The sequence below is a fragment of the Dermochelys coriacea genome, chromosome 4 (genome assembly GCF_009764565.3).
Source record: "Dermochelys coriacea isolate rDerCor1 chromosome 4, rDerCor1.pri.v4, whole genome shotgun sequence".
NCBI lineage: Eukaryota > Metazoa > Chordata > Testudines > Dermochelyidae > Dermochelys > Dermochelys coriacea.
In genome coordinates this window covers 138924069-138948412 of record NC_050071.1, presented here as the reverse complement: position 1 = coordinate 138948412, position 24344 = coordinate 138924069, and the positions used below count along the sequence as shown (strand labels likewise).

General features: G+C 45.8%; 1 protein-coding gene across 15 annotated transcripts in view; it reads left to right on the top strand.

The window, feature by feature from the left end:
- SLC4A11 (solute carrier family 4 member 11) overlaps positions 1-24344 on the top strand; it is a 244348-nt gene that overhangs the window by 181091 nt on the left and 38913 nt on the right. For all 15 annotated transcript variants that reach the window (XM_038399688.2, XM_038399686.2, XM_038399687.2 and 12 more), the window contains exons 9-10: positions 3437-3521; positions 22987-23112. In XM_038399688.2, the coding sequence (XP_038255616.1) occupies positions 3437-3521; positions 22987-23112 (211 nt within the window). The remainder of the gene's footprint in view (positions 1-3436; positions 3522-22986; positions 23113-24344) is intronic.

The following is a 24344-nucleotide window of genomic DNA, read 5'->3' as shown; positions in this document are numbered from 1 at the left end:
GGTGTAAGAAAATTGCATGTTGCTTTGTAGGGCTCTGTTTGCTTTCAATTAATGGAATAAAGATGGATTTCAAACCAAAACAATTCTTTTATTTAAAAAACAACAACCGGAGGGGGGAGAGAGAGATGAAAAAACACATCAGCACTGAGTGGGATGCGGGAAGGGAGGGTCCCAGGACTGTTTAAAGATTTGTGTATGTCCAGGTGTCACATGCAACCTTCTTGTTTGGAGTACAGTGCAGCAGGTACTGTACTGCAGCAGGATTAAAGCGCAGAGGGCCGGGTGTTGAGTGCAGTGGGTACTGGGAGTCCGCAATGCTGGACTATGGCGGGGGAGGAGAGGAATGCCGCGGGTACAGACTGGAGCCAGGAGGTTGCTGAGTGTGTGTTGGCGGTGTCTGGGGTGCACATGGGAAAGAGTTTTGCGACAGTGTCTGCAGGGGAGGGTGGGCGCAGAGCTGCTCTGTTTGCAGTGTTAGAGCGCCTGGAGCATGTCCACCTGGTGCTCCATAATGTTTAAGAACCGCTCCGTGGCTTCGTTCTGGCATGCCACATTCTCCTTTCAGTCTCTCCTCTCGCTGTCCCACCACTCCTTCAATTCTTGTTTTCCGACCGTAGAGTGCATAGTGACATCATGCAGAAAGTCCTCTTTAGTTCTTCATGGCCACTTTATAATTCTGCACAGCCAGCGTTAACGTAGAGGGAGGCTGGACTCCAGGGTCAAATCTGTGAGACCAAAATGCAGTATTTTACAGAACCAGTATTGGTTGCAACACAGAGACCACTGATTTAAAACACAGCCATTATTCACATACCTGTCACTAACTGGCTGACACCAGGCCAGCACACATGAGCCACAAGACCCCCAAAATGGTTAGTAACCACAGGGGCAGGGGAAATCAATGTTCCAGAACCGTACGGTACAGGGGGCACGTGACTCTTGGGGAGAGGCAGCACTGCAGAGGGGGCGTTTATAATCATTCCTGTCCCCACATTTTCCACAGGCTGTGTTCATCATGGAATATATCTCGCTGCTGAGGGTCAGCAGGGAATCAAGGGAGGGTCTTCTCCAAGACTGCGGCTTCCACCCTGGCCCTTATGCGGCTCACTTGTGTGCAGCAATGTCTGTCTGTCTTCCCCCCCTCCCTCCCCCCCCCCCCCGTGATGGCAGAGTGGCACAGGAAAGTTACCCTTAATGGGGAAAGAAACAAAGCATCTCTGCCAAACAACCTGCGGCAGCGGATTGCCCAATATCTCTATGAGAGTTTTGTGGAGATCTCTGAGGCAGATTCCCATGAAATTGGAGAGTCAATGAACACCCTGCTTCGCTGCTCAGCCTAGGCACTTGGTGCTATGCGTATCATACAGACGCAAGCCTGCTTTCTGCAACCCTTCTGCCCCAACAACTCGCTTCATTAGTTCCCAAAATCAAAGCCATTTACCAGGGCTAATCCCTGAAGGATTAATTAATCCCTGAAGGAGCAATCCTAGAGGTAGGAGAAGGATGGAGTCACAATCACAAAAGGAATAAATGGAGTTAAACAGTGTGCATGGCGACGGTGTCTAAATGGAGTGTCCACCTCAATGTGGTTATGGAGAAGACAGGGATCTAGAGCCTTGATGGACAAGCAGGAAAGCGGGATTATGTCCAGCCCAGAACTTCTAGGCATGTAAGCAGGCTGGGCTTTTCTTCTCACGAAGGTTCTGGGTGGGTCTGAGAGCGAGGTCTCGAAAAATGTACGTAGGCTGCCACCCCTGTAGAGAGAAGATCATCCGCAACAATAGAAGCTGATGGCTGATGCCAACTCCTTTTAACAAACCCTGTCCTAAACTTGTCCAATACACAGTTAATTAAAACCCAACAAAACCAGAACTTTAGTTTCCCCAATAAACTTTTTAAAAATAATAGTTTCATTTCCTCTGGGCAGCTGTTGTGTGTTCCATTGTCCACTATGACATTTTAGCCCACCAAATAGCCCAGTGATAACGTTCATCATTCAGGTAATGTGGTGCTTCTGCTCATTTGTTCCAAATTTTTCCTTAATTCACCACATGCATAATTTTTTTTCCTTTTAATTTGTTCCTTCTATGCTGCCGCCACCACTAGCACCCAGACCAATCTCTATTCACGTGCATGAGGGCTGCCGGGGTAGGCACTGAGTTAGCAGCCTGTGCCAACTGACCACATGGGTGCAGTCATTTTCTCTTTCTCCCCTCAGGGTAACCATTCTGACAGTTGTTCCCCTGTGCTTGCTGCGGCAAGATGAGTAAACATACTACTCATTAAAGCAATTGTGATTCTCTGTCTGATTTGTGCCTTTGGGAATGTTTACTTTTAAAAATATTAACCTTTTACAATACAAACCTTTTAGAAGCATCTGAGCATTGATCAGAAGGTTTGAGGTTTTTCAGTTCACATTTCCCTAGTTGTTTAGACCACAAACGAGGTGCTAGAGTTCAAATCTCCAATACAAACAAGCAAGAGATCTTTAAAAGAAGGCTTAAAATCAAATCCTGTGGACATGTCACAGTAGTACAGCTGTGCCAGCACCATGCCAAGAGAAAAAGGCGGTTGACCAAGTAGCTGAAGGCCAATGGGAAGAATAATGACGAGTAAATACCAAGAAACTGATCCTAACATTTATTTATTTATTTATTTATTTATTTATTTTTAAAACCAGGAGATTTTTTTTTTAAAAAATAAATCAGTCTTATGATGGGGGTGGGTGGAGCTGAACTAATGACTTTAGAATGTTTGGGGTTGGCAATGCTGCTGTAGTCAGGTGTGACCTCTTTTATCGGAAGCCATTTATCTGATGCAAAAATAGTTTGGGTCCTTCAGAGTTACTGGCCTGGATCATCTGGTTGGATGTAAACCTAGGGAAGCGGACTTTGTGGGAGGAAATCCCCCAGTCGCTTCTTTTGGAGACTCGCCACATCATCCCTTTTGGGTAGGAGTTTGTTTGGAAAAGGCTGAGGGCCAACCCCAAACCTGCAAAATCCTGAGATCTACTGGAGGGTAGGTTGTCCGTTTGGAGGCTTGTGCCTTACTCGGCATTGGCTGTGGCCCCTGGACTATGCCCCTAAACTCTCTTTCTTTCTCTCCCTTCACCTTGGTAACATGGCTCCATCAGAGCCTCCCTATTACCACAGCAGCCTCCAGAATCAATTTCCCCATCTGTGAAGTGGGATAAAACTAATTGTGTCTCACGGAAGGGGGAAGGGTTCCAGTGCTTTGGATTATGTAAATGGCTATAGATGTGCTAACTGTTTCTTTATTATTATTATTATTATTACTATTATTACAAAGTCTGGATCTGAATGGCCCATTCAAAACAATTAGTTTTAAGTGCCTATCAGCACTGAATAAGGAGGTTAATCTTTTTAACAATACACAAGCCTTTAAACTGACACAACATTTCCTTCCTTTCTTTTAGTTGCATGAGTTTTTCAATGTTGGCAAGGGAATATTTGATGACATAGCACGAAGATTTCCAGTGTACGCTTTGGACTTCACTGACGGTATGTTGGCCAATGTTTATAGAAGCACTGGCCTGCTTTTAATTCTTGTGATATGATGTCCTGTTTACAATGTGAACTGAATATGTTCTTTGATATCTCTATTGGCCCTTTTTATTTAAAAGAAAATCAGGATAGAAACCTATAAATAATTTCTGAACTGACATGACAGATATTTAAGAACTTGAGAAACTTGCAACGTTCTCTACTTAATGAAGATGTTTAGTTTGATCTAAATTAATTCCCCATTAAAGCGTACGTTGATGAATACATTGATTTATTGTTGGTATCTGCAAAGGGAACATGAATCAAAATTGATCATAAACTAATCAATTTTAATTGGTACAATAAACTCCCTTTTTCCTGCTGTCTGTGTAAGCCCAACATCATCTCAGTTAACTCACGCGATTAACTCAAAAAAATTAATCGCAATTAACTGAGATGTTGAGGTGATGTTGGGGGTTGAGCACTGTTACAAACTGAAGTTATGGGAGCTTCAGCAGAATGTCTTTTACGAACAATGTGGTCTCATTAAGATTCATAAGCAATACAGAGAAGCATAGAGTTATAGGCCAAACTAGTTATTATACTAAGGGTTTAACTACCTGGTTTTATGCACTATTATTATAGTAGCATCAGTCATAATTTGTAAATGGTCATGCAGTTGTATCCAGTATAAATGGCACTAGTGTGAGCACTGTTGGAATACTGTGTCTGGTTCTGTTGTCCACAATTCAAGAAGGATGTTGCTACATTGGAGAGGGTTCAGAGAAGAGCCATGAGAATGATTAAAGGATTAGAAACCTGCCTTATAGCGGTAGACTCAAAGAGCTCAACCTTCTCTCTGTTAAGCTAAATAGGTTAAGGGGTGACTTGGGGCTTGGCTACACTTGCGAATTAGAGCGCATTAAAGCAGCCCCAGGCACTCTAACTCATGACGCGTCCACGCTGGCAAGGCACGTACAGCGCCCGGACTCCGTGGCTGGAGCACTCCTGGTAATCCACCTCCATGAGAAGCATAACGCTTGATGCACCCCGGCTGGAGCGCCACAGCACCAGTATGGACACCCTGGTCTATTAATACGCTCTGATTGGCCTCCAGAAGTGTACCACAATGCCTGTTCTAGCCACTCTGGTTATCACTTTGAACTCTACTGCCCTGCCCTCAAGTGACCAACCGTCCCACCCTTTAAATTCTCTGGGAATTTTGAAAATCCCTTCCTGTTTGCTCAGCCAGGCGTGGAGTGCTGTCAGCGAATCTTTCCAGGTGACCATGCCTCCACGCACCAGGCAAGCCCCAGTATGGACCAATGGCGAGGTGCTAGAACTCATCAGCATTTGGGGGGAGGAAGCTGTCCTGTCCCAGCTGCGCTCCAGCCATAGGAATTACGATACCTTCAGGCAGATATCAAGGGACATGATGGAAAGGAGCTATGACCGGGACACAGTGCAGTACAGGATTAAAGTGAAGGAGCTGCGGAATGCCTACTGCAAAGCCCGCGAGGCAAACCGCCGCTCCAGTGCTGCCCCCACGACCTGCCTTTTCTACAAAGAGCTGGATGCAAAACTTGGGGGCGACCCCACCTCCACTCCGAAGACCACCATGGACACTTCAGAGCCCAGTTCAACAAGGCAAGCAAAGGAGGAAAGCGGGAGCGAGGGTGCTCCGGCGGAGGAAGACACCCCGGAATCCCTAGATGCATGCAGCCAGCAGCTGTCCTCAAGCCCGGAGGAAGGTAGCCAGTCTCGGTGGCCGGTGCTTTGGAAAGGACAAACACCAGAGGAGGTGACCGGTAAGCGGTCACCTTTTATTTTGGGAAGGAAGTTGTTCGGTGTGGGCTCTTGGGCAAGGAGGGTTAGGGCTGCATGCATGCTTAGATGTGGAATAGGGCATTGATGTGCTCTCTCACATTGCGGTAATTGGCATCAGAGATCTCTTCAAAGGTCTCATGAAGAAGCTGGGCAATCCGCTTGCGCAGGTTCCTTGGCAGAGGTGCTCTGCTTCTTGTCCCAGTCAGGCTAACATGTCTGTGCCCCTGTGCCGTGAGGGGCAGGGGGACCATTGATGCACATAGGCAAGCTACATATGGGCCAGGGTGGAAGCCGCATTGTAGTAGAAGACCCTCCCTTGCTTCCCAGGTCACCTACAGCAGCAAGATATCTTCCAGGACGAACTCCTGTGGAAAATGTGGGGACAGTGTTCAGTATAGGGGTCCCTGCAGCTGTTGGCTCTCCCCAAGGCACAGAACCCCTTGCCTCTGTGCTTACTCACCATTTTGGGGCTGCTGTGGGTTATGTGCGTTCGCTTTGGGATGGGCAATTTCTGCTATTGTATAGACTGTGCTTGCCTACTTTAAGTACGGGGGAATCATTGCTCTATCTGGTGTGAACAATGCTGCCTCTGTTAAAAGTCTTGCATTTTGGCTTTACAGATGCAGCCTTGAGATCCCAGCCATCCTTGTTATCACCGGCCGAAGACTCCAAAGAATTAGGAAGCGGCCATGTAGAATCAAAGAGGACATGCTGCATGAAGTAATGCAGAAGTTCTTTAATGAAAATCAGAAAGTTCAGGAATGGCGGGAAGGTGAAAGGAGGGTCCGCCAGCAGAATGCAGATCGCTGGCACCAAAGCACGGAGCAGCTGCTAAGCGTTATGGAGCACGAAGCGGACTCGATACAGGCACTCGTAGCAATGCAGGGGGAGCACTTCCGTGCCCGCCCCCGCGCAGCCCTTGTCCCAAAACTCTTTCCCTTGTGCCCCCATGTCACTTCCAACCCACTTTCCCCAACATCCGGGTTCTTATCGCCACCAGCTGCCTCCAACACCTATAGCTTCACCACCCAGCCCTGAAAACTACGACCCTTAACCACTGCACTCAAACCCCATCACCAGGCATTTTAGCCAGCCAGAAGTGCGGCACTCCAGACAAGAAGGCTCAGTATGATAACAGGACATACGCAAATCTGTGACTGTACCATTCCCCACCCCACCCCCTTGCCCTTTCTGTTTCCCAAGCAGTTGTTTCTTTTCAGTAAATGTATTTTCTTTTCAATAAATGGATTTTTTGGCTTTGAAAACATTCTTTATTATTGCATTAAGTAAAAGATACCTTAGCCCAGGAAAGCAACAGGCACTGCAAGTCAGTGTAGCAAACACAGATTCCTACTAACATTGGAACTACTGCACTTCACTCCCGTGCAGGGCACCAGATATTACTGGTGGGTTTCAGCCTTAAATTGCTCCCTCAAGGCATCTCTAATCCTTGCAGCCCCGCGCTGGGCTCCTCTAATAGCCCTGCTCTCTGGCTGTTCAAATTCAGCCTCCAGGTGTTGAACCTCCGAGGTCCATGCCTCAGTGAATCTTTCACCCTTCCCTTCACAAATGTTATGGAGGGTACAGCATGTGGATATAACCATGGGGATGTTATCATTGGCCAGGTCCAGCTTCCCATACAGACAGCGCCAGCAGCCCTTTAAATGGCCAAAAGCACACTCACGGTCATTCCATACTGACTCAGCCTGTTGTTGAACTGCTTCTTGCTGCTGTTAAGGCTCCCTGTGTAGGGTTTCATGAGCCACAGCATTAAAGGGTAATTGGGGTCTCCAAGGATTACAGTGGGCATTTCACTTCCCCTACAGTGATCTTCTGGTCTGGGAAGAAAGTCCCAGCTTGCAGCTTCCTGAACAGGCCTGTGTTCCAAAAGATGCGTGCGTCATGAACCTTTCCGGACCAGCCTACGTTAATGTCAGTGAAACGCCCACGGTGATTCACAAGCACCTAGAGAAACATAGAGAAATACCCCTTCCGATTAATATACTCAGAGGCTACGTGGGCTGGTGCCAGAATTGGAATACGCGTCCCATCTATCGCCCTTCCACAGTTAGGGAAACCCATTTGTGCAAAACCAGCCACAATATCATGCACGTTACCCAGTGTCATGATGGTTCTGAGCAGGATACAATTAATGGCCCTGCAAACTTTTGCATCAACACGATTCCAACAGTCGACTTTCCCACTCCAAACTGGTTAGCGACCGATCGGCAGCTGTCTGGAGTTGCCAGCTTCCAGATTGGAATAGCCACCTGCTTCTCCACCATCAGGGCAGCTCTCAATCTCGTGTCCTAGCGCCGCAGGGTGTGGGCGAGCTCAGCACACAATCCCATGGAAGTGGCTTTTCTCATCTGAAATTTCTGCAGCCACTGCTTGTCATTGCAGACTTGCATGACAATGTGATCCCGCCACTCAGTGCTTGTTTCTCGAATCCAAAAGCGGCGTTCCACGGTGGTGAGCATGTCTGTGAATACCACAAGCAATCTTGTGTCATATATTTTCCGTGAGTTGACATCGTCGGCATCCTCACTGTCAGTTTGGAGCTTAAGGAGTAACTCGACTGCCATTTGTGATATGCTGGCGAGACCCATCAGCAGACTCCTCAGCACTTCGGGCTTCATTCCCGCAGACTAAAAGGGAAGACGGAGCGCACAGTATAAAAGACGTTGAAAGATGGCGCCAAATGTGGACGGAAGTGCAGGGATTGCTGGGATGCGAAGCGATGCATCACAGGGCGTTGGGACAGGTCCCAGAATGCCCTGCACCTCCCCCTCTTCGCCCCTTCCCACAAGCCACAGCGCCAGAATGGGAAGAGGTGCTCTGTGGGATAGCTGCCCATAATGCACCGCTCCCAATGCCGCTGCAAGTGCTGCAAATGTGGTCACGTCGGTGCGCTTGCAGCTGAAGGTGTGAACACACGGCAGCGCTTTTCCCTACCGCGCTCTGCGAGAGCTGGTTTAACTCACAGCACTCTACATCTGCAAGTGTAGCCAGACTACAATCTGAAAACCTACATGGGGAACAAATATTTCATAATGTAGCAGCGAAAGATACAACACGATCCAATGGCTGGAATCTGAAGCTAAACCAATTCAGACAGCAGATGAGGTGTACGTTTTTATCTGAGTATTTAACCATTGGAACAATACATGGTGGATTCTCCATCACTGACAGTGTTTTCAGCCAAGATGGGATGTTTTTCTAAAGGATCTGTGTTAGGAATTATTTTGGGGAAGTTCTGTGGCCTGTGTTATATGGGGGAGGGGCAGACTACACAACGGTCCCTCCTGATCTTGAAATCGATGAAAAAACGCCCATTTTCGGGAATCTACAACTGTTGTAAAAACTCTCTCAGGACAGAACCTTGGCATACAAAGCCTCTGACCAAGAGCAGGTTTTCTATTCTATACACTGGTTTTGAGATCTAGGAGTAATGGAAGTTTTAATTTATGACGTAAATTAATTTTGGGATTCATTTAACTCAAACAGCTTTCATGTTAAATGAAAAGTGCCAAATGATGTGGCCTGTTAGAACAGGATGGAGACTGCCTTACATTCCCATAGAGCCAGAGTCCCAAAGTTTGCCGCGCCCCCAGGAAGCTCTGGCTTTCTGCCAGCAGGAGGGTCACAAAAGCTGGTTGGTGATTGGAAAAATTAATTTTTCAAATATATTTGGCAGTTTGTGAATGGTGCAAACTGGTGGAACCAGATTTTGCAACCACGGGGGCCGATGGGTCATTAGTACTGGGCTGGGAGAGCAAGTCACCTGGTAGCAGCTGCTCCTGTCCCACAGGGCAGGGCTCAGCTTCCCATTGCGACCTAGTTCATGGGGTCATGGCACTGGTCAGGTTTGACCCAGCCAATCATGACGAAGGGGCAGCCACACCAAATGTGAGTCAGTGGCATTGGAACGTGGCACACAGTCTCTGTCACGGTGCCCCCAAGTGCCAGATCACAACACCAGAGTGGTGAGCCAGGCAGTGGGGGCTCGCTCTCCAGCCCCATATGAACATTGGTGTCAGACCCTTTCTTTTGTCCATTTTGTAATATGCTCGAAAAGGCACCTAAAGGTGGGGCGGTCAGCCCGCAGCCCTCCTGTTAGCTCCCACCACTGAGGGCAAGGAACTTTTTGCCTTCTGCACTGCCATTCTGCTGGGCTGAGTGAAATGAATCTAGTTTCCTTTATCCTCCATGTGCTCCATACCCAATTGTGCCTGAGTGCTAAAGGTGTCTCCAGGCAGTCTGTGACTATCAGAGCTGTTCGGCAGCAGCTAAATGTTTACAAGGTGATATAAGGACAGAGTTTGTCTTTCCTAGATTGTCCCCACTTGCATCAAACCCTGAGAGTTAGATTTTCAGAGTGTATCATATGGGCCAATTGTGGGCAAAGATCTGCAGAGAAAATTTATTTTCAGAAATGGAATTCAAGTGCCTAGTGCAGCTACAAAAAATCATTTGTTTGCCTATCATAGAATCATAGAATCATAGAATATCAGGGTTGGAAGGGACCCCAGAAGGTCATCTAGTCCAACCCCCTGCTCAAAGCAGGACCAAGTCCCAGTTAAATCATCCCAGCCAGGGCTTTGTCAAGCCTGACCTTAAAAACCTCTAAGGAAGGAGATTCTACCACCTCCCTAGGTAACGCATTCCAGTGTTTCACCACCCTCTTAGTGAAAAAGTTTTTCCTAATATCCAATCTAAACCTCCCCCATTGCAACTTGAGACCATTACTCCTCGTTCTGTCATCTGCTACCATTGAGAACAGTCTAGAGCCATCCTCTTTGAAACCCCCTTTCAGGTAGTTGAAAGCAGCTATCAAATCCCCCCTCATTCTTCTCTTCTGCAGACTAAACAATCCCAGCTCCCTCAGCCTCTCCTCATAAGTCATGTGCTCTAGACCCCTAATCATTTTTGTTGCCCTTCGTTGTACTCTTTCCAATTTATCCACATCCTTCCTGTAGTGTGGGGCCCAAAACTGGACACAGTACTCCAGATGAGGCCTCACCAGTGTCGAATAGAGGGGAACGATCACGTCCCTCGATCTGCTCGCTATGCCCCTACTTATACATCCCAAAATGCCATTGGCCTTCTTGGCAACAAGGGCACACTGCTGACTCATATCCAGCTTCTCGTCCACTGTCACCCCTAGGTCCTTTTCCGCAGAACTGCTGCCGAGCCATTCGGTCCCTAGTCTGTAGCGGTGCATTGGATTCTTCCATCCTAAGTGCAGGACCCTGCACTTATCCTTATTGAACCTCATTAGATTTCTTTTGGCCCAATCCTCCAATTTGTCTAGGTCCTTCTGTATCCTATCCCTCCCCTCCAGCGTATCTACCACTCCTCCCAGTTTAGTATCATCCGCAAATTTGCTGAGAGTGCAATCCACACCATCCTCCAGATCATTTATGAAGATATTGAACAAAACGGGCCCCAGGACCGACCTCTGGGGCACTCCACTTGACACCGGCTGCCAACTAGACATGGAGCCATTGATCACTACCCGTTGAGCCCGACAATCTAGCCAGCTTTCTACCCACCTTATAGTGCATTCATCCGGCCCATACTTCCTTAACTTGCTGACAAGAATGCTGTGGGAGACCGTGTCAAAAGCTTTGCTAAAGTCAAGAAACAATACATCCACTGCTTTCCCTTCATCCACAGAACCAGTAATCTCATCATAAAAGGCGATTAGATTAGTCAGGCATGACCTTCCCTTGGTGAATCCATGCTGACTGTTCCTGATCACTTTCCTCTCCTCTAAGTGCTTCAGGATTGATTCTTTGAGGACCTGCTCCATGATTTTTCCAGGGACTGAGGTGAGGCTGACTGGCCTGTAGTTCCCAGGATCCTCCTTCTTCCCTTTTTTAAAGATGGGCACTACATTAGCCTTTTTCCAGTCATCCGGGACTTCCCCCGTTCGCCACGAGTTTTCAAAGATAATGGCCAAGGGCTCTGCAATCACAGCCGCCAATTCCTTCAGCACTCTCGGATGCAATTCGTCCGGCCCCATGGACTTGTGCACGTCCAGCTTTTCTAAATAGTCCCTAACCACCTCTATCTCTACAGAGGGCTGGCCATCTCTTCCCCATTTTGTGTTGCCCAGCACAGCAGTCTGGGAGCTGACCTTGTTAGTGAAAACAGAAGCAAAAAAAGCATTGAGTACATTAGCTTTTTCCACATCCTCTGTCACTAGCTTGCCTCCCTCATTCAGTAAGGGGCCCACACTTTCCTTGGCTTTCTTCTTGTTGCCAACATACCTGAAGAAACCCTTCTTGTTACTCTTGACATCTCTTGCTAGCTGCAGCTCCAGGTGCGATTTGGCCCTCCTGATATCTTTCCTACATGCCCGAGCAATATTTTTATACTCTTCCCTGGTCATATGTCCAACCTTCCACTTCTTGTAAGCTTCTTTTTTATGTTTAAGATCCGCTAGGATTTCACCATTAAGCCAAGCTGGTCGCCTGCCATATTTACTATTCTTTCGACTCATCGGGATGGTTTGTCCCTGTAACCTCAACAGGGATTCCTTGAAATACAGCCAGCACTCCTGGACTCCCTTCCCTTTCATGTTAGTCCCCCAGAGGATCCTGGCCATCTGTTCCCTGAGGGAGTCAAAGTCTGCTTTCCTGAAGTCCAGGGTCCGTATCCTGCTGCTTACCTTTCTTCCCTGCGTCAGGATCCTGAACTCAACCAACTCATGGTCACTGCCTCCCAGATTCCCATCCACTTTTGCTTCCCCCACTAATTCTACCCGGTTTGTGAGCAGCAGGTCAAGAAAAGCGCTCCCCCTAGTTGGCTCCCCTAGCACTTGCACCAGGAAATTGTCCCCTACGCTTTCCAAAAACTTCCTGGATTGTCTATGCACCGCTGTATTGCTCTCCCAGCAGATATCAGGAAAATTAAAGTCACCCATGAGAATCAGGGCATGCGATCTAGTAGCTTCCGTGAGTTGCCGGAAGAAAGCCTCATCCACCTCATCCCCCTGGTCCGGTGGTCTATAGCAGACTCCCACCATGACATCACTCTTGTTGCACACACTTCTAAACTTAATCCAGAGACACTCAGGTTTTTCCACAGTTTCGTACCGGAGCTCTGAGCAGTCATACTGCTCCCTTACATACAGTGCTACTCCCCCACCTTTTCTGCCCTGCCTGTCCTTCCTGAACAGTTTATAACCATCCATGACTGTACTCCAGTCATGTGAGTTATCCCACCAAGTCTCTGTTATTCCAATCACGTCATAATTCCTTGACGTCACCAGGACCTCCAGTTCTCCCTGCTTGTTTCCAAGGCTTTGTGCATTTGTATATAAGCACTTGAGATAACCTGTTGATCGCCCCTCATTCCCAGTATGAGGCAGGAGCCCTCCCCTCTCAGACATTCCTGCCTGTGCTTCCTCCCGGTATCCCGCTTTCCCTCTTACCTCAGGGCTTTGGTCTCCTTCCCCCGGTGAACCTAGTTTAAAGCCCTCCTCACTAGGTTAGCCAGCCTGCTGGCAAAGATGTTCTTCCCTCTCTTCGTAAGATGGAGCCCGTCTCTGCCCAGCACTCCTCCTTCATGGAACACCATCCCATGGTCAAAGAATCCAAAGCCTTCTCTCCGACACCACCTGCGTAGCCATTCGTTGACCTCCACGATTCGACGGTCCCTACCCAGGCCTTTTCCTTCCACGGGGAGGATGGACGAGAACACCACTTGCGCCTCCAACTCCTTTATCCTTCTTCCCAGAGCCACGTAGTCCGCAGTGATCCGCTCAAGGTCATTCTTGGCAGTATCATTGGTGCCCACGTGGAGAAGCAGGAACGGGTAGCGATCCGAGGGCTTGATGAGTCTCGGCAGTCTCTCCGTCACATCACGAATCTTAGCCCCTGGCAAGCAGCAGACTTCTCGGTTTTCCCGGTCAGGGCGGCAGATAGATGACTCAGTCCCCCGGAGGAGAGAGTCCCCGACCACCACCACCCGCCTTCTCCTCTTGGGAGTGGTGGTCGTGGAACCCCCAACCTCAGGACATCGCATCTCATGCCTCCCAACCAGCGGGGTCTCCTTCCGCTTTCTCCCCCCAGACATATCATCTGGTCCACTCTCCGCAATGGTACCTGTGGAGAGAACATGAAAGCGGTTAGTTACCTGTGTCTGTGTTACTGGAACCCGGACATTCCGCTTACCTCTTCTGGAGGTCACATGTTGCCAAGCTTCTTCACTGGCCTCTTGGCTCCTCTGTGCAACCTGCTCTATATCTTTAGAGCTTTGTGCCCCTAGAAGGCTATCCTGAGTTTGGTCCAGAAAATCCTCAGTCTCTCGTATACAACGCAGGGTCGTTACCTGTTGCTCCAGACCTTCAATCTTCTCTTCCAATATGGAGACCAGCTTGCACTTTGTACAGACAAAGTCGCTTCTGTCCTGTGGAAGAAAGACAAACATGGCACATCCAGTGCAGGTCACAATAGCTGAACCCCCCCCTTCCATATCACCTACCTACTATGAGCTTCCTCAGAGACGTTGGCAAGATGTAAGCCTCACTGGGCTCACTCCAGGCGAACTCCCAGGCAAACTCCTGCTGTGAGCTGCTCTGCTGTCCCCGCTGCTCCGCTGCCGCTCAGCTGGTTCGCGAGGCTCTGGCTATTTTCAAACAGCCAGGCTTCCCTGACGCAAACACACAGACACCCTAATGCATATGCATTTTTGTGTTTGTCTGGTGGCCAGGGAGATACTTTATCAGAGTTATGACCCCAGCTCTACCTGTGACTTGCTGTGTGACCATGGGCAAGTAACTCCATCTCGCCGTGCCTGTGAGGACTGTGAGGAAAAATTAACATTTGTAAACACATGGAGTCCCTTGGATGGAAAGTGCTGGATGAGTACTATGCAATGTGTAGCTAACTACAATGATCCATGCCTTTGTCACCTCAAGACTGGATTATAGCTGCTTGCTACCTGGGATGACTCAAGCTGCATCTGGGGTAGCACCCAGATGTTTGCAGGCAGGAACCCATCATCCCAATACGCTTCACTCTACATTTACTGCAAATTGAATTCTGAATCCAATTCAAGATCCTTGTTCTCACATTAAGAACATTGACTGGGCTCTGAACCCTGTTTTCCCAGAACCATCTCTCTCTCCTCCGCACTGTGCTACGCTGCTCTGTGACGTCAGCCGGCAGATCCCAGGTTTCTTTTGTGTTGGGCAGAACGGAGAATTTTCAGTGAAAAATTCCTAGGATGGAACAGACTTTGTCAGCAAACCAAACTGAGCCCAAATCTCTCTCCTGCAGACCGTGCTGCCCATCACACCTCTTAAGTGAACTTTTCCCCAAAGCAGCTGTGTAACAATTAGCACCCAGCTCTAAAGGAATCTACCACTAGCCCCTATCACTGTGAAGAACTGGCCTAGTAGAAGGCAATAGAGCTGAGCCTTCAGGAGCTGATGCTTTATGTATTTCTTTTATGAGGGGCGCACAGACTACAACAGGGAGCACTGTACAAATGCCTATAAATGAGAGCAATGTGGAGGGTGGAAATTCCATCTTGTGAAGGATTTCAAGACTCCAAAATCTGACGTTCTAAATTGGAATGAAATCTGAAAACTTTGAAATTCCGTGAAGAAAATTTTTAATTTTTTTTTCAATTAATCAGAACACTTTTTGGGTTGATTTTGACTTTTTTTATTTTATATTGTACAAAATATTAAAAAATTGAAATGGAAAGTCATTTAAAAAAAAGGTTTCAGAGTAGCAGCCGTGTTAGTCTGTATTCGCAAAAAGAAAAGGAGTACTTGTGGTACCTTAGAGACTATGGTGGTACTTGTGGTACCTTAGAGAAGTGAGCTGTAGCTCACGAAAGCTTATGCTCTAATAAATTTGTTAGTCTCTAAGGTACCACAAGTACTCCTTTTCTTTTTATTTAAAAAAAAAACATTTTGTTCCGATTTTCTGTATCGGGGTGGCCAACCTGTGGCTCCGGAGCTGCATGCGGCTCTTCAGAGGTTAATTTACGGCTCCCAGCACAGGCGCTGACTCTGAGGCTGGAGCTACAGACGCCAACTTTCCAATGTGCTGTGGGGTGCTCACTGCTCAACCCCTTGCTCTACCCCAGGTCCTGCCACAACACCGCTCCTTCCCCCAAGCATGTAGTGCCCTCACTCCTTCCCCCTCCCCACCAGAGCCTCCTGCACACTGCAAAACAGCTGATTGTGGTGGGAGGGAGGGGGAGGTGCTGATTGGTAGGGCTGCCGGTGGGCAGGAGGCACTGGGGGCTGGGGTGGGGATAGCAGATGGGGGACTGCTGACATATTACTGTGGATCTTTGGCAATGTTCATTGGTAAATTCTGGTTCCTTCTCAGCATCAGGTTGGTCACCCCTGCTCTATATTGTCAGAATTTTTTTCTGAGTTTTTCTCCAAAATAGAAGTTCACTAAAATGACACAATTTTGCAAAAGCATTTTGATTTCAATGGTACTGTGTTTTCTGGCGAGCTCTACTATAAATAAATACTGTAATGTATTTTTGTAGTTTGTGCTAAAAATCAGGGAAGAGCAGGAACACAATGAAAGAGGAGTAAGTATGTGTTTGATGAGTTTAGACAAGGACCTTTTCTTATTTTCTGTTCGTGAAATACCTTGCACATCACTAGCTCAAATAATCAGAGATTTTTTGTATGAGTAGTGGTCAGAGCTGAAACTCAGTTCAGTGTTTCTCAGCACTGCATGTCAATATACTTAGCGCTTATGAAGTAACATTAATGGTGAAGTCTGTACAGAATATAGATGGAGGGGCTGAAATTTTTGCAGCAATCAAGAGTGCAGTGGTGTAATTCTTTAAGGATACATGGGATGAAAAATAGATAAGAAACCGTGAGCATCTTCCACAAAGCACCAGGTCTGAAGGAGATCAATGCCATGAAGTTTCTGGATCATCTCAAAGCAGCATGGTACTGCAAATGAGGTATTTGAATTATCCAAACTAAGAAACAGCCATGCATGCCTCATCAGAGGTTCACGCGACAGCGAAGGCGTTGTTTTTATTGAGGAAGTGGAATGTGCAGTCTGAGCAGAAGGCACAGTAGCAATGTATGAGCAGGCCAACAAGACCAGCCATTAAATGGTTTTTGGAATGTCATGACTGTGCAGGGGAAAAGGGGGGATTTTGCTGTCCTAGTGGCTTTGTCCTCACAGTGAAGATAAGGGATCTGCTAGTGCAAGCTAAAGAAGAATGCTTTAGTTCATAAGAGGCTTGTGTTTTTGCAGCAGAAAGACTAGGGGTGAAATTCTAGCACCTTTGATGTCAATGGAACCAGGATGTCACAACAGGATTCTAGGGATGTGTATGATTTGTATAGAGATTGTATTTCTTGCCTGAAGCACTTGGGTTTGATACATTTGAATTATGCAAATGACTGGGAGACTTGTAACTGTCCTTTAAAACTGGGAGTAAAATGAAATGCATGGTGAGCTATGAACTGTTGAGCTCCTGCAGTGTGGCTCATAGGATTTTGCTTGGCTTCTATAAACTTTGGTCCAGCAGCAGTTGTCTTTTAATAACTTTATTGAAGTATTTGAGTTACTCTCCTTGTGACTTACCAGTATCATGTACAAAAATAATAAAATAGGTCCAAATTCAGGATTTCCCATTGCTGAACTTGTCCCTAAAAAATTCTGCAGATTTTAGTTAAAATTCCTGATGAAATCATACAGATTTTGGGAAAACCTGCCTACATTTTCCAAAAAAAAAAAAAATCCCTGTTGTGTTTTCTTTAGATCATACAAAAGATTTACGCATTCTCTGTATTCTTAAATGTTGTTTTTCCATTCCTTCAGTATGTTTTTTTTTTAAATGTATAATGGCTTTTTTTGTGATTTGCTATTTTACTCTACCAGTGCAATACAAAGAGAGAACTTTGAAACCATTTAAAGATGTACACTGATGATCAGCTAAATGAGTCAGTGCACTGAAGTAAGATACAGGTGTTCCTGAATTTTGTTCTCAGCAATAACACTGACCCTCTGTGTCCTTGTGATGATCACATAGCATCTCGTTGTTTGTTTCCCTGTCTCACCGGAGTTTGAGAGTAATTATTGTTGCCATTCTTACTCATGTTGAGTAGGACCTGGGAATGGGCAATAGGGGATGGATCACTTGATGCTTACCTGTTCTGCTCATTCCCTCTGAATCACCTGGCATTGGCCATTGTCAGAAGACAGGATACTGGGCTAGATGGACCATTGGTCTGACCCAGTCTGGCTGTTCTTATGTTATGACCTCACCATGCAATTTTTTGTAATTAAAATCGGTAAGATTGCCCTCATAGGCCTGGATCCTGCACAGCACTTAAGCATGCATGTAACTTTTTCCCAAGTGAACAGTCCTATTGAAGGACTACAGACGTGAGCCGAATGATGCATGTGTTTGTGTTTTGCAGAATCAGGGCCATAGTGAGGTACAGTAATACTCACCAGGAACAAGATGTTTATAAAAAAACTTTAAAGGTAAAAAGCTTAGTTTAATGCTGTCATTAATCTGACTTGTTGGGAAAGGGTGTGTTTTGCAAACATGCAAAGTGCTTTAACTGACCAGTGCATCACCTAAGCCTCCAAGTGCAATTTGAGCCTGCAACTCCCCTTTGGCAAATACTCATGTGAACTTAAATAGGTGACCACTCTCCTGATCTGTCTGTTTTGCGCTCTCTTGTTAAGTGCTTGATGGGTTTTGCCTTCCTAAAGCCCCATCTCTGGCCATGTTCAAGTGCCAAATTGTACAGACTCTCGGCATTTCCATGCCCAGCTCGGGCCCCTCTTGTTGAAAGAGAAGCCCATTAAAATAATATGGATGCGTGTGAATATACATCCTCCCAAGCGGACAGAAGTCGGCAGGAAATAATAAACAGCCGAAAGAAATACAAGATATTAAGTTGGTAGAATCCCCCTGAGCATTCTGTTTGTTTATACTCAGGTTCAGGAAACTGAATTTGAGAATTTTCCCTTTGCCCAAGAAAGAATCGGTTGAATATAGAGCGCTCCAGCTTAAAGAACGTGTTCTCATAAGCAGCCTTCCTCTAAGGAGAAAAAAATTCTTCATTCTGGACATCTGTGCTCTTCAAGAACACAAAGCAGACTCGCTTCTCCCTTTCACTTCTCGCTTTCGCTCTTCCCGCAAATTACGGTGAACTTGTGTTATTCTTAATTGGGATGGATCTGAGAGGTAGATTAGAAAGCCAGGTCTACCCTAACAATTCATAATACAGTTCAAAAATACCTCTAATGTGGCACTGCAGCATGGCGTGTATATGTTGCCCTTCTTTAGGAATGACTCAGAGGATATCATCTGCCAAGTATTTTTTATAATTTAAACATGACTGATGCTTTGTTTGCCTTGGGTTTAAAAGATGTGGCTTTGTCTGTGAAGCACATCAGTGTTGAACTTTTCAGCTGATTTTTATTCAACAGCTAATGCAATGGGAAAGGAACACTTGCTTTACTAATAGCTATACTCGCACATCTCCTTGAATGCCTCAAGTTTATTCAATAAATGTAAAAATAGTAGGTCTAAATGTGTGAGCCTCCGACTGAGCCCTTTTTATCAATTACGTTATAAACATGAATATGAAAGTAAATTGAGGTCAACAGTACTCTAATCTGTGTATTCTCCATAAGAGTCTGAGTGTGTTTTAAAAGTCAGATACCAATTCTTTATTTATTTATCTCAACACAGTTAACTGAACATTTTGGAAATTATAGAGCACAAAAAATAGAGCTGTGGTACAAATAAATATTGTCACCGGCAGTTTGAATTCATAGACGTACCTCCGTTTTAAGTCGCAGTTTCTCTAACGGTCAAGCACTCAAATGTCACAGCTGGACTGCAGGCTGATTGTGCTGCAAATGTGCACTGCCCAGTCAGAGGAAGGTGGCTTGTTTTTCCACTAGTTTTATTGGGCTGTTCCAAATGATATCCTGTCATGATGCATCCTGCATTTTTTTTTTTCAGATGAAGTGGACTGGGTCAGTTTCTGGGCTGCAAATAAACCTGTTAGATCTCTCATCAGACATTGACTTAAAAGAAAAAACGTCATTGTGATAAATATTTGAAGTTAAAAATGCTAATTTTACACATGGTATATTTGTATGTACAGAAAGAAACAGTAGCTCAATGAATTTGCAGCGTTGCTGTAGCTGTGTTGGTTCCAGGATATTGGGTCATGTCTATACATATAGCTGAAGGCGCTCTATGCCGACGGGACAAGCTCTCCCGCCGACATAGTACTGTGTGCAGGAGCTCTTATGCTGGTGTAATTTGTCGCTTGGGGGTGGAATATTCACACTTCCGAGCCACATAAATTTTGCCGACATAGGCTGTAGTATAAACATGCCCTTTGAGAGACAGGGTGAGGGAGGTAATATCTTCTGTTGGACCAACGGCTGTTGGTGAGAGAGACAAGCTTTTGAGCAGCAAAGAGCTCTTCTTCAGGTCTGGGATAGGTAAACAGAGTGACACAGCTAAATACAAGGTCGAGCAGATTGTTTGGTGTAAGTAGTTAACAGCTATTCTAATCTAAGGGGCCATTCAAGGTGAAGTGACCCATTAACACCCCTGCAGTCATAAGACAAAAAAAGGGGGGCTTAGTGGGTTACCGAATGTTGTAATAACCCAAAAATCAAGTGTGTGTATTTTTAAGACCATAATTTTTAGTGTCTAGCAAAGTTACGAATTTAAACTCCCAGGCTTTGTCTTTTGAAGGTTTTATGCAGGTTTCCTTTGAGGACAAGGACTGAGAGGTCAGATACCGAGTGACTGCTTTGTGAAAAGTGTTCGCCCACAAGTGATATAGTGTTTTTGTCTTGTCTTGTTTTGTGAGAGTTCATTCAGTTGGTCCAATACAAGATATTACCTCACCCACCTTGTCTCTTTAATATCGTGGGACCAACACTGCATATAACCTTAATGTGGGCATTCTTGTATTGTATCGCTTGTTTTTGTAAAATTATCAAATCAAATAAACTGTTTTTTTCCCGTGTGTTAATGATTCAAGCCTATAACATTATCAGATTTCCGTCCGGGACAGTGTAGTTCCTGGTGGTTGTTTTTCCTATCAAAAGTATTATGAGCTGAGAAGACCATTGATTAGCATATTGAAACCAAGAGCTTGGCTACACTTGCAAGTTAGAGAGTATTAAAGCAGCCCTGGGCGTCCTAGCTCACTACCTGTCCACACTAGCAAGGCACGTAGAACGCTCTGACTCTACGGCTAGAGCACTCCTGGTATTCCACCTCGGCGAGAAGATTAATGCTTGGTGTGCCTTGGCTGAAACGCCCAAGCCTCAGTGTGAACGAGGTGTTGCATTACTGCACTCTGATCAGCCTCCGGAAACATCCCATAATCCCCTTAAGTCAAGTGGCCACTCTTCTCATTGTTTTGGAATCACCGCAGGAATGCAGATATGCCCTTTGAAAGCTCTGTTTCTGACATCCGGCTGCTTATCTGCTCCAAGACAAAGCAACCATCACTGTGGAATGCTCTGTGTGGGGGGGGGGAGAGAGGCTGGGGGGGTGTCTGCTACTGTCTGAACTTACAAGATAGAATGCTGACATGCTCTCAGCCCTCCAAAAACCTACCCTCTCTCCCCCCACATACACACAACACACTCCCTGTCACACTCCACCCCACCCACCCCCATTAGAAAAGCACATTGCAGCCACTTGCATGCTGGATAGCTACCACAATGCACTGCTCTCTGTGGCCATTTCAAGAGCTGCTAATGTGGCCATGCCAGTGCGCTTGCAGCTGTCCATGTGGACAGACTGCAGTGCTTTCCCTACTGCGCTCTACGAAGGCTGGTTTAACTCAAAGCGCTCTACATCTACAAGTGTAGCCATGCCCTAACAAACGACAAATTGCAAAATGTTCATAGGCTTGATTTTTAGTTAAGAACCCCTCACGTGAGGCTGCGGCTTTGATCCTCGTCCAAACTGTCCAAACTTCTTGGGCCAAGAAAATTAGGCTGCAGGTCTAACAAAAACCATGTTTCCCTTTGAGATTTCCAGTGTTTCCTGTTTCTGATGATGCTAGAATGCCTGTCTGCAAAAAACAACCATTTTTGGCATTTCCAATTCTGGTCTGTTTTTAAAAAGTTGCCCTAATTGTAAGCTTAACAGTAAAATATATGTGCAAGTTGACAAAATGTTACAATAACCTATAGCAAATGTGGATGGAAAAACCGGTCAAGTTGTTTTCCATAATGAATGTTGTAAACAAGTGCAAGAAAACCAGACAGAGAGACGAAATGAGTCCAAACAAAAAGGCCATGGTGATGTATTTCAAGGACTGTGTTAAGATCATGTTTGGTAAAACAAGAAGCCATGGAACCAGAAATTAATGAACCAAAATGGGCTTGTCAGATATTGGGCCTAATTGGAGGACAAAATAATGAGGGGATGGGCTATTCCACCCATCACTCTCTTTTTGGGTCCTGAAAGAGAGTTTTTTGCGGAGGAAGTAAGGAAGAACAGACAGAGGCCACTGAAGCAAGCTTCATCGTCGTGGCTGCCAAGCTCACCATTTCCTGGGAACGCTGGACCTTCATCATCCTGATTCTGAGAAATGTCCTGACTAGATCGAGCCAGAGAGGTGGATCCAGAAGACCTTGCCAACCCTACCAGTTCCAGATGAATCCCGAACACCACCAGAGATCAAACGGGATTGGACCTTAAGAACAGCATCCACAACAACGGTTCCAGCCGATCTCAACTAACATCTTCTCTTTTTCCCCACCAGGACAGTTATTATCGTGTTTAATACCACCTGAGAGACTGTCACACAAGGGATTTTCCCCTGTAAAGACTCTTTCCAGGGAAAGGGGTAAAATAAAAGTCTTACTCAATAATTTACATTTCAAATGCTTTAACTGGTGTCATACTTTTCTTTTTTTTTTAACAAAAGGTTAAATGGATTTTTAATGGTGTGTTGGCTTAGGTACTAAGCAGGCAGAGGGGCCTCTATACCGAACCCCAAACCACGTTTAATGTTGGATAGTGACTGGATTTATGTTAATATCTTTGGGCCATATATTTCTTTTAAATTTAATACAATAAGTCCCAGAGGGGAGTGCAGAGGTGCGCTAAAATGAAAAATAATTTATCCTTTTTTTTTTTATTCAAGCCTCCAAATAAATCTTTGGCTTGAGGTTTGGGTGTTACTTTATCCCCACTGGTTCAGCTTCCTTCACCTAAGTCACTTCCTTGGTCCCTAAGAACTATCTGTAAATAATTTCTAAATGGGAACAAAATGAAAAATCAAATATAGTTTTTGTAAATAACAAACAAAAAACCCACCTCCAACAGAAATGGAATTTTCCTTAACGAAGGTAGGTTTTCAAGTTGAAACACTGAACATTCTTTCATACCTCTGTTCACTACTTATGGGTTATCTGCCATCTCTTGCCTTTGTACTATAGCTGGGCATAAACACCATCAGGAATTGTATCTTTTAAATGGATGCAGACTACGTTTCCAGTTTTTTTCATTTTAGCCATTAAATTATTGTCACCAATAACTAATGATCTGCATGACTGTCTTTGAGCAATGTTTTAATGCTATAGAATCAACTGTGCAATTGATTATTAATACTACTATTTTTGGTTTGTTTCAGGGATTATTGGGAATAACAAGGCCATAGGAAAATACATCACAACGATGATCTTTTTATATTTTGCCTGCCTCCTGCCATCTATTGCATTTGGTTCCCTAAATGATGAAAACACAAGAGGAGTTATTGGTGAGCTTCCCACCCTTTTTGGTTTAAAATCCTATCTCCATCTGTCAGTCAGGGTTGCTTTACGTCTGTTCGGGGGGGAAATAATGAAATAAGCGAGGTCTGGTGGAGGAGACATTGGTAAGGACTTCTTTTCCAGTAACAATATGGACAGTTGTTCTCTCACCTTATTTCTCTTAATAGATTAGAAAAATGAATCTGTATCTATATACAAACTTTTCTGGTGTCCCTAGGTACATAGACAACTACAGACCTATAATTGTGTTTTGTGCTACCCGTGTTGCAATGACAGTAAAGGTAATCCTGTGCAAAGGGTTGTAAGTCCACGCTTGCTATGTGTTTGTACAACACCTAACACAATGGGGCCCCGCTTCTGACTGGGGCTTTGGGGGGCTATTGTAATACAAATAACTAGCCTGGTGGAAGACATTTGCTCACTCTTCTAGTATCACCCAACCTATCCCTGCTGTAGGCCTGATTGCTCTTTGCACTGAGGGCCCTTTACGTTGTGCTTGCAATTCAGCAGCAGCTTAGTGTAGATGAGAATCCAACCCTGTTTTGTGTACAACTTATATATGAAAAATTGCTCTTTGCTTCACTTTAAAACAGTGGCTCTCAAACTATGAGGCATGCCTCCCAAGGGAGGTGCAGGAATGTGTCAAGGAAGGTGCAAGCTGTGCATTTTTTTTTGTTTGTTTTTTGGTTTTTTTTAAGCTCTCTAGCTGTCCGCCCCGGGCAGCCGGGCTCGGACTGTCAGCCCCAGGAGGCTGGGGCTCATGCAGAAGGGCCATGCATACTGGGGAGGCGGGGACAGGGATAAAGGGGATAACAGCTGTCTCGGGCTGACAGCTGGAACCCAGAGGCAGTGGCAGGTCTCCAACTGTCGGCCCTAGGGTGGCAGCAGCAGCAGTGAAGCAGTGAGGTTGGCAACGGGTCGTAAGTCTGCTGTGAAAAGTGATATTGACAAATGTCACTTTTCACGTTGCAACCCTCACTTCTGTGCTGCCGCTGTGCACCCAGCCAGCAGCCATGGCTCTCTGCTCTGCCTGTCCGTCAATGTGTGTGTGTGTGTGTGTGTGTGTGTGTGTGTGTGTGTGTGTGTGTAAGGAGGGGGCGCAAACTATTAGACACAAAGAAGGGGGGTGCAATCAAATAAGTTTGAGACCCACTGCTTTAAAAAAAATCCCTCTGCTCACCGTGTGAAAGGGCAATTCCCTGGGATCCCAAGTCTCTCT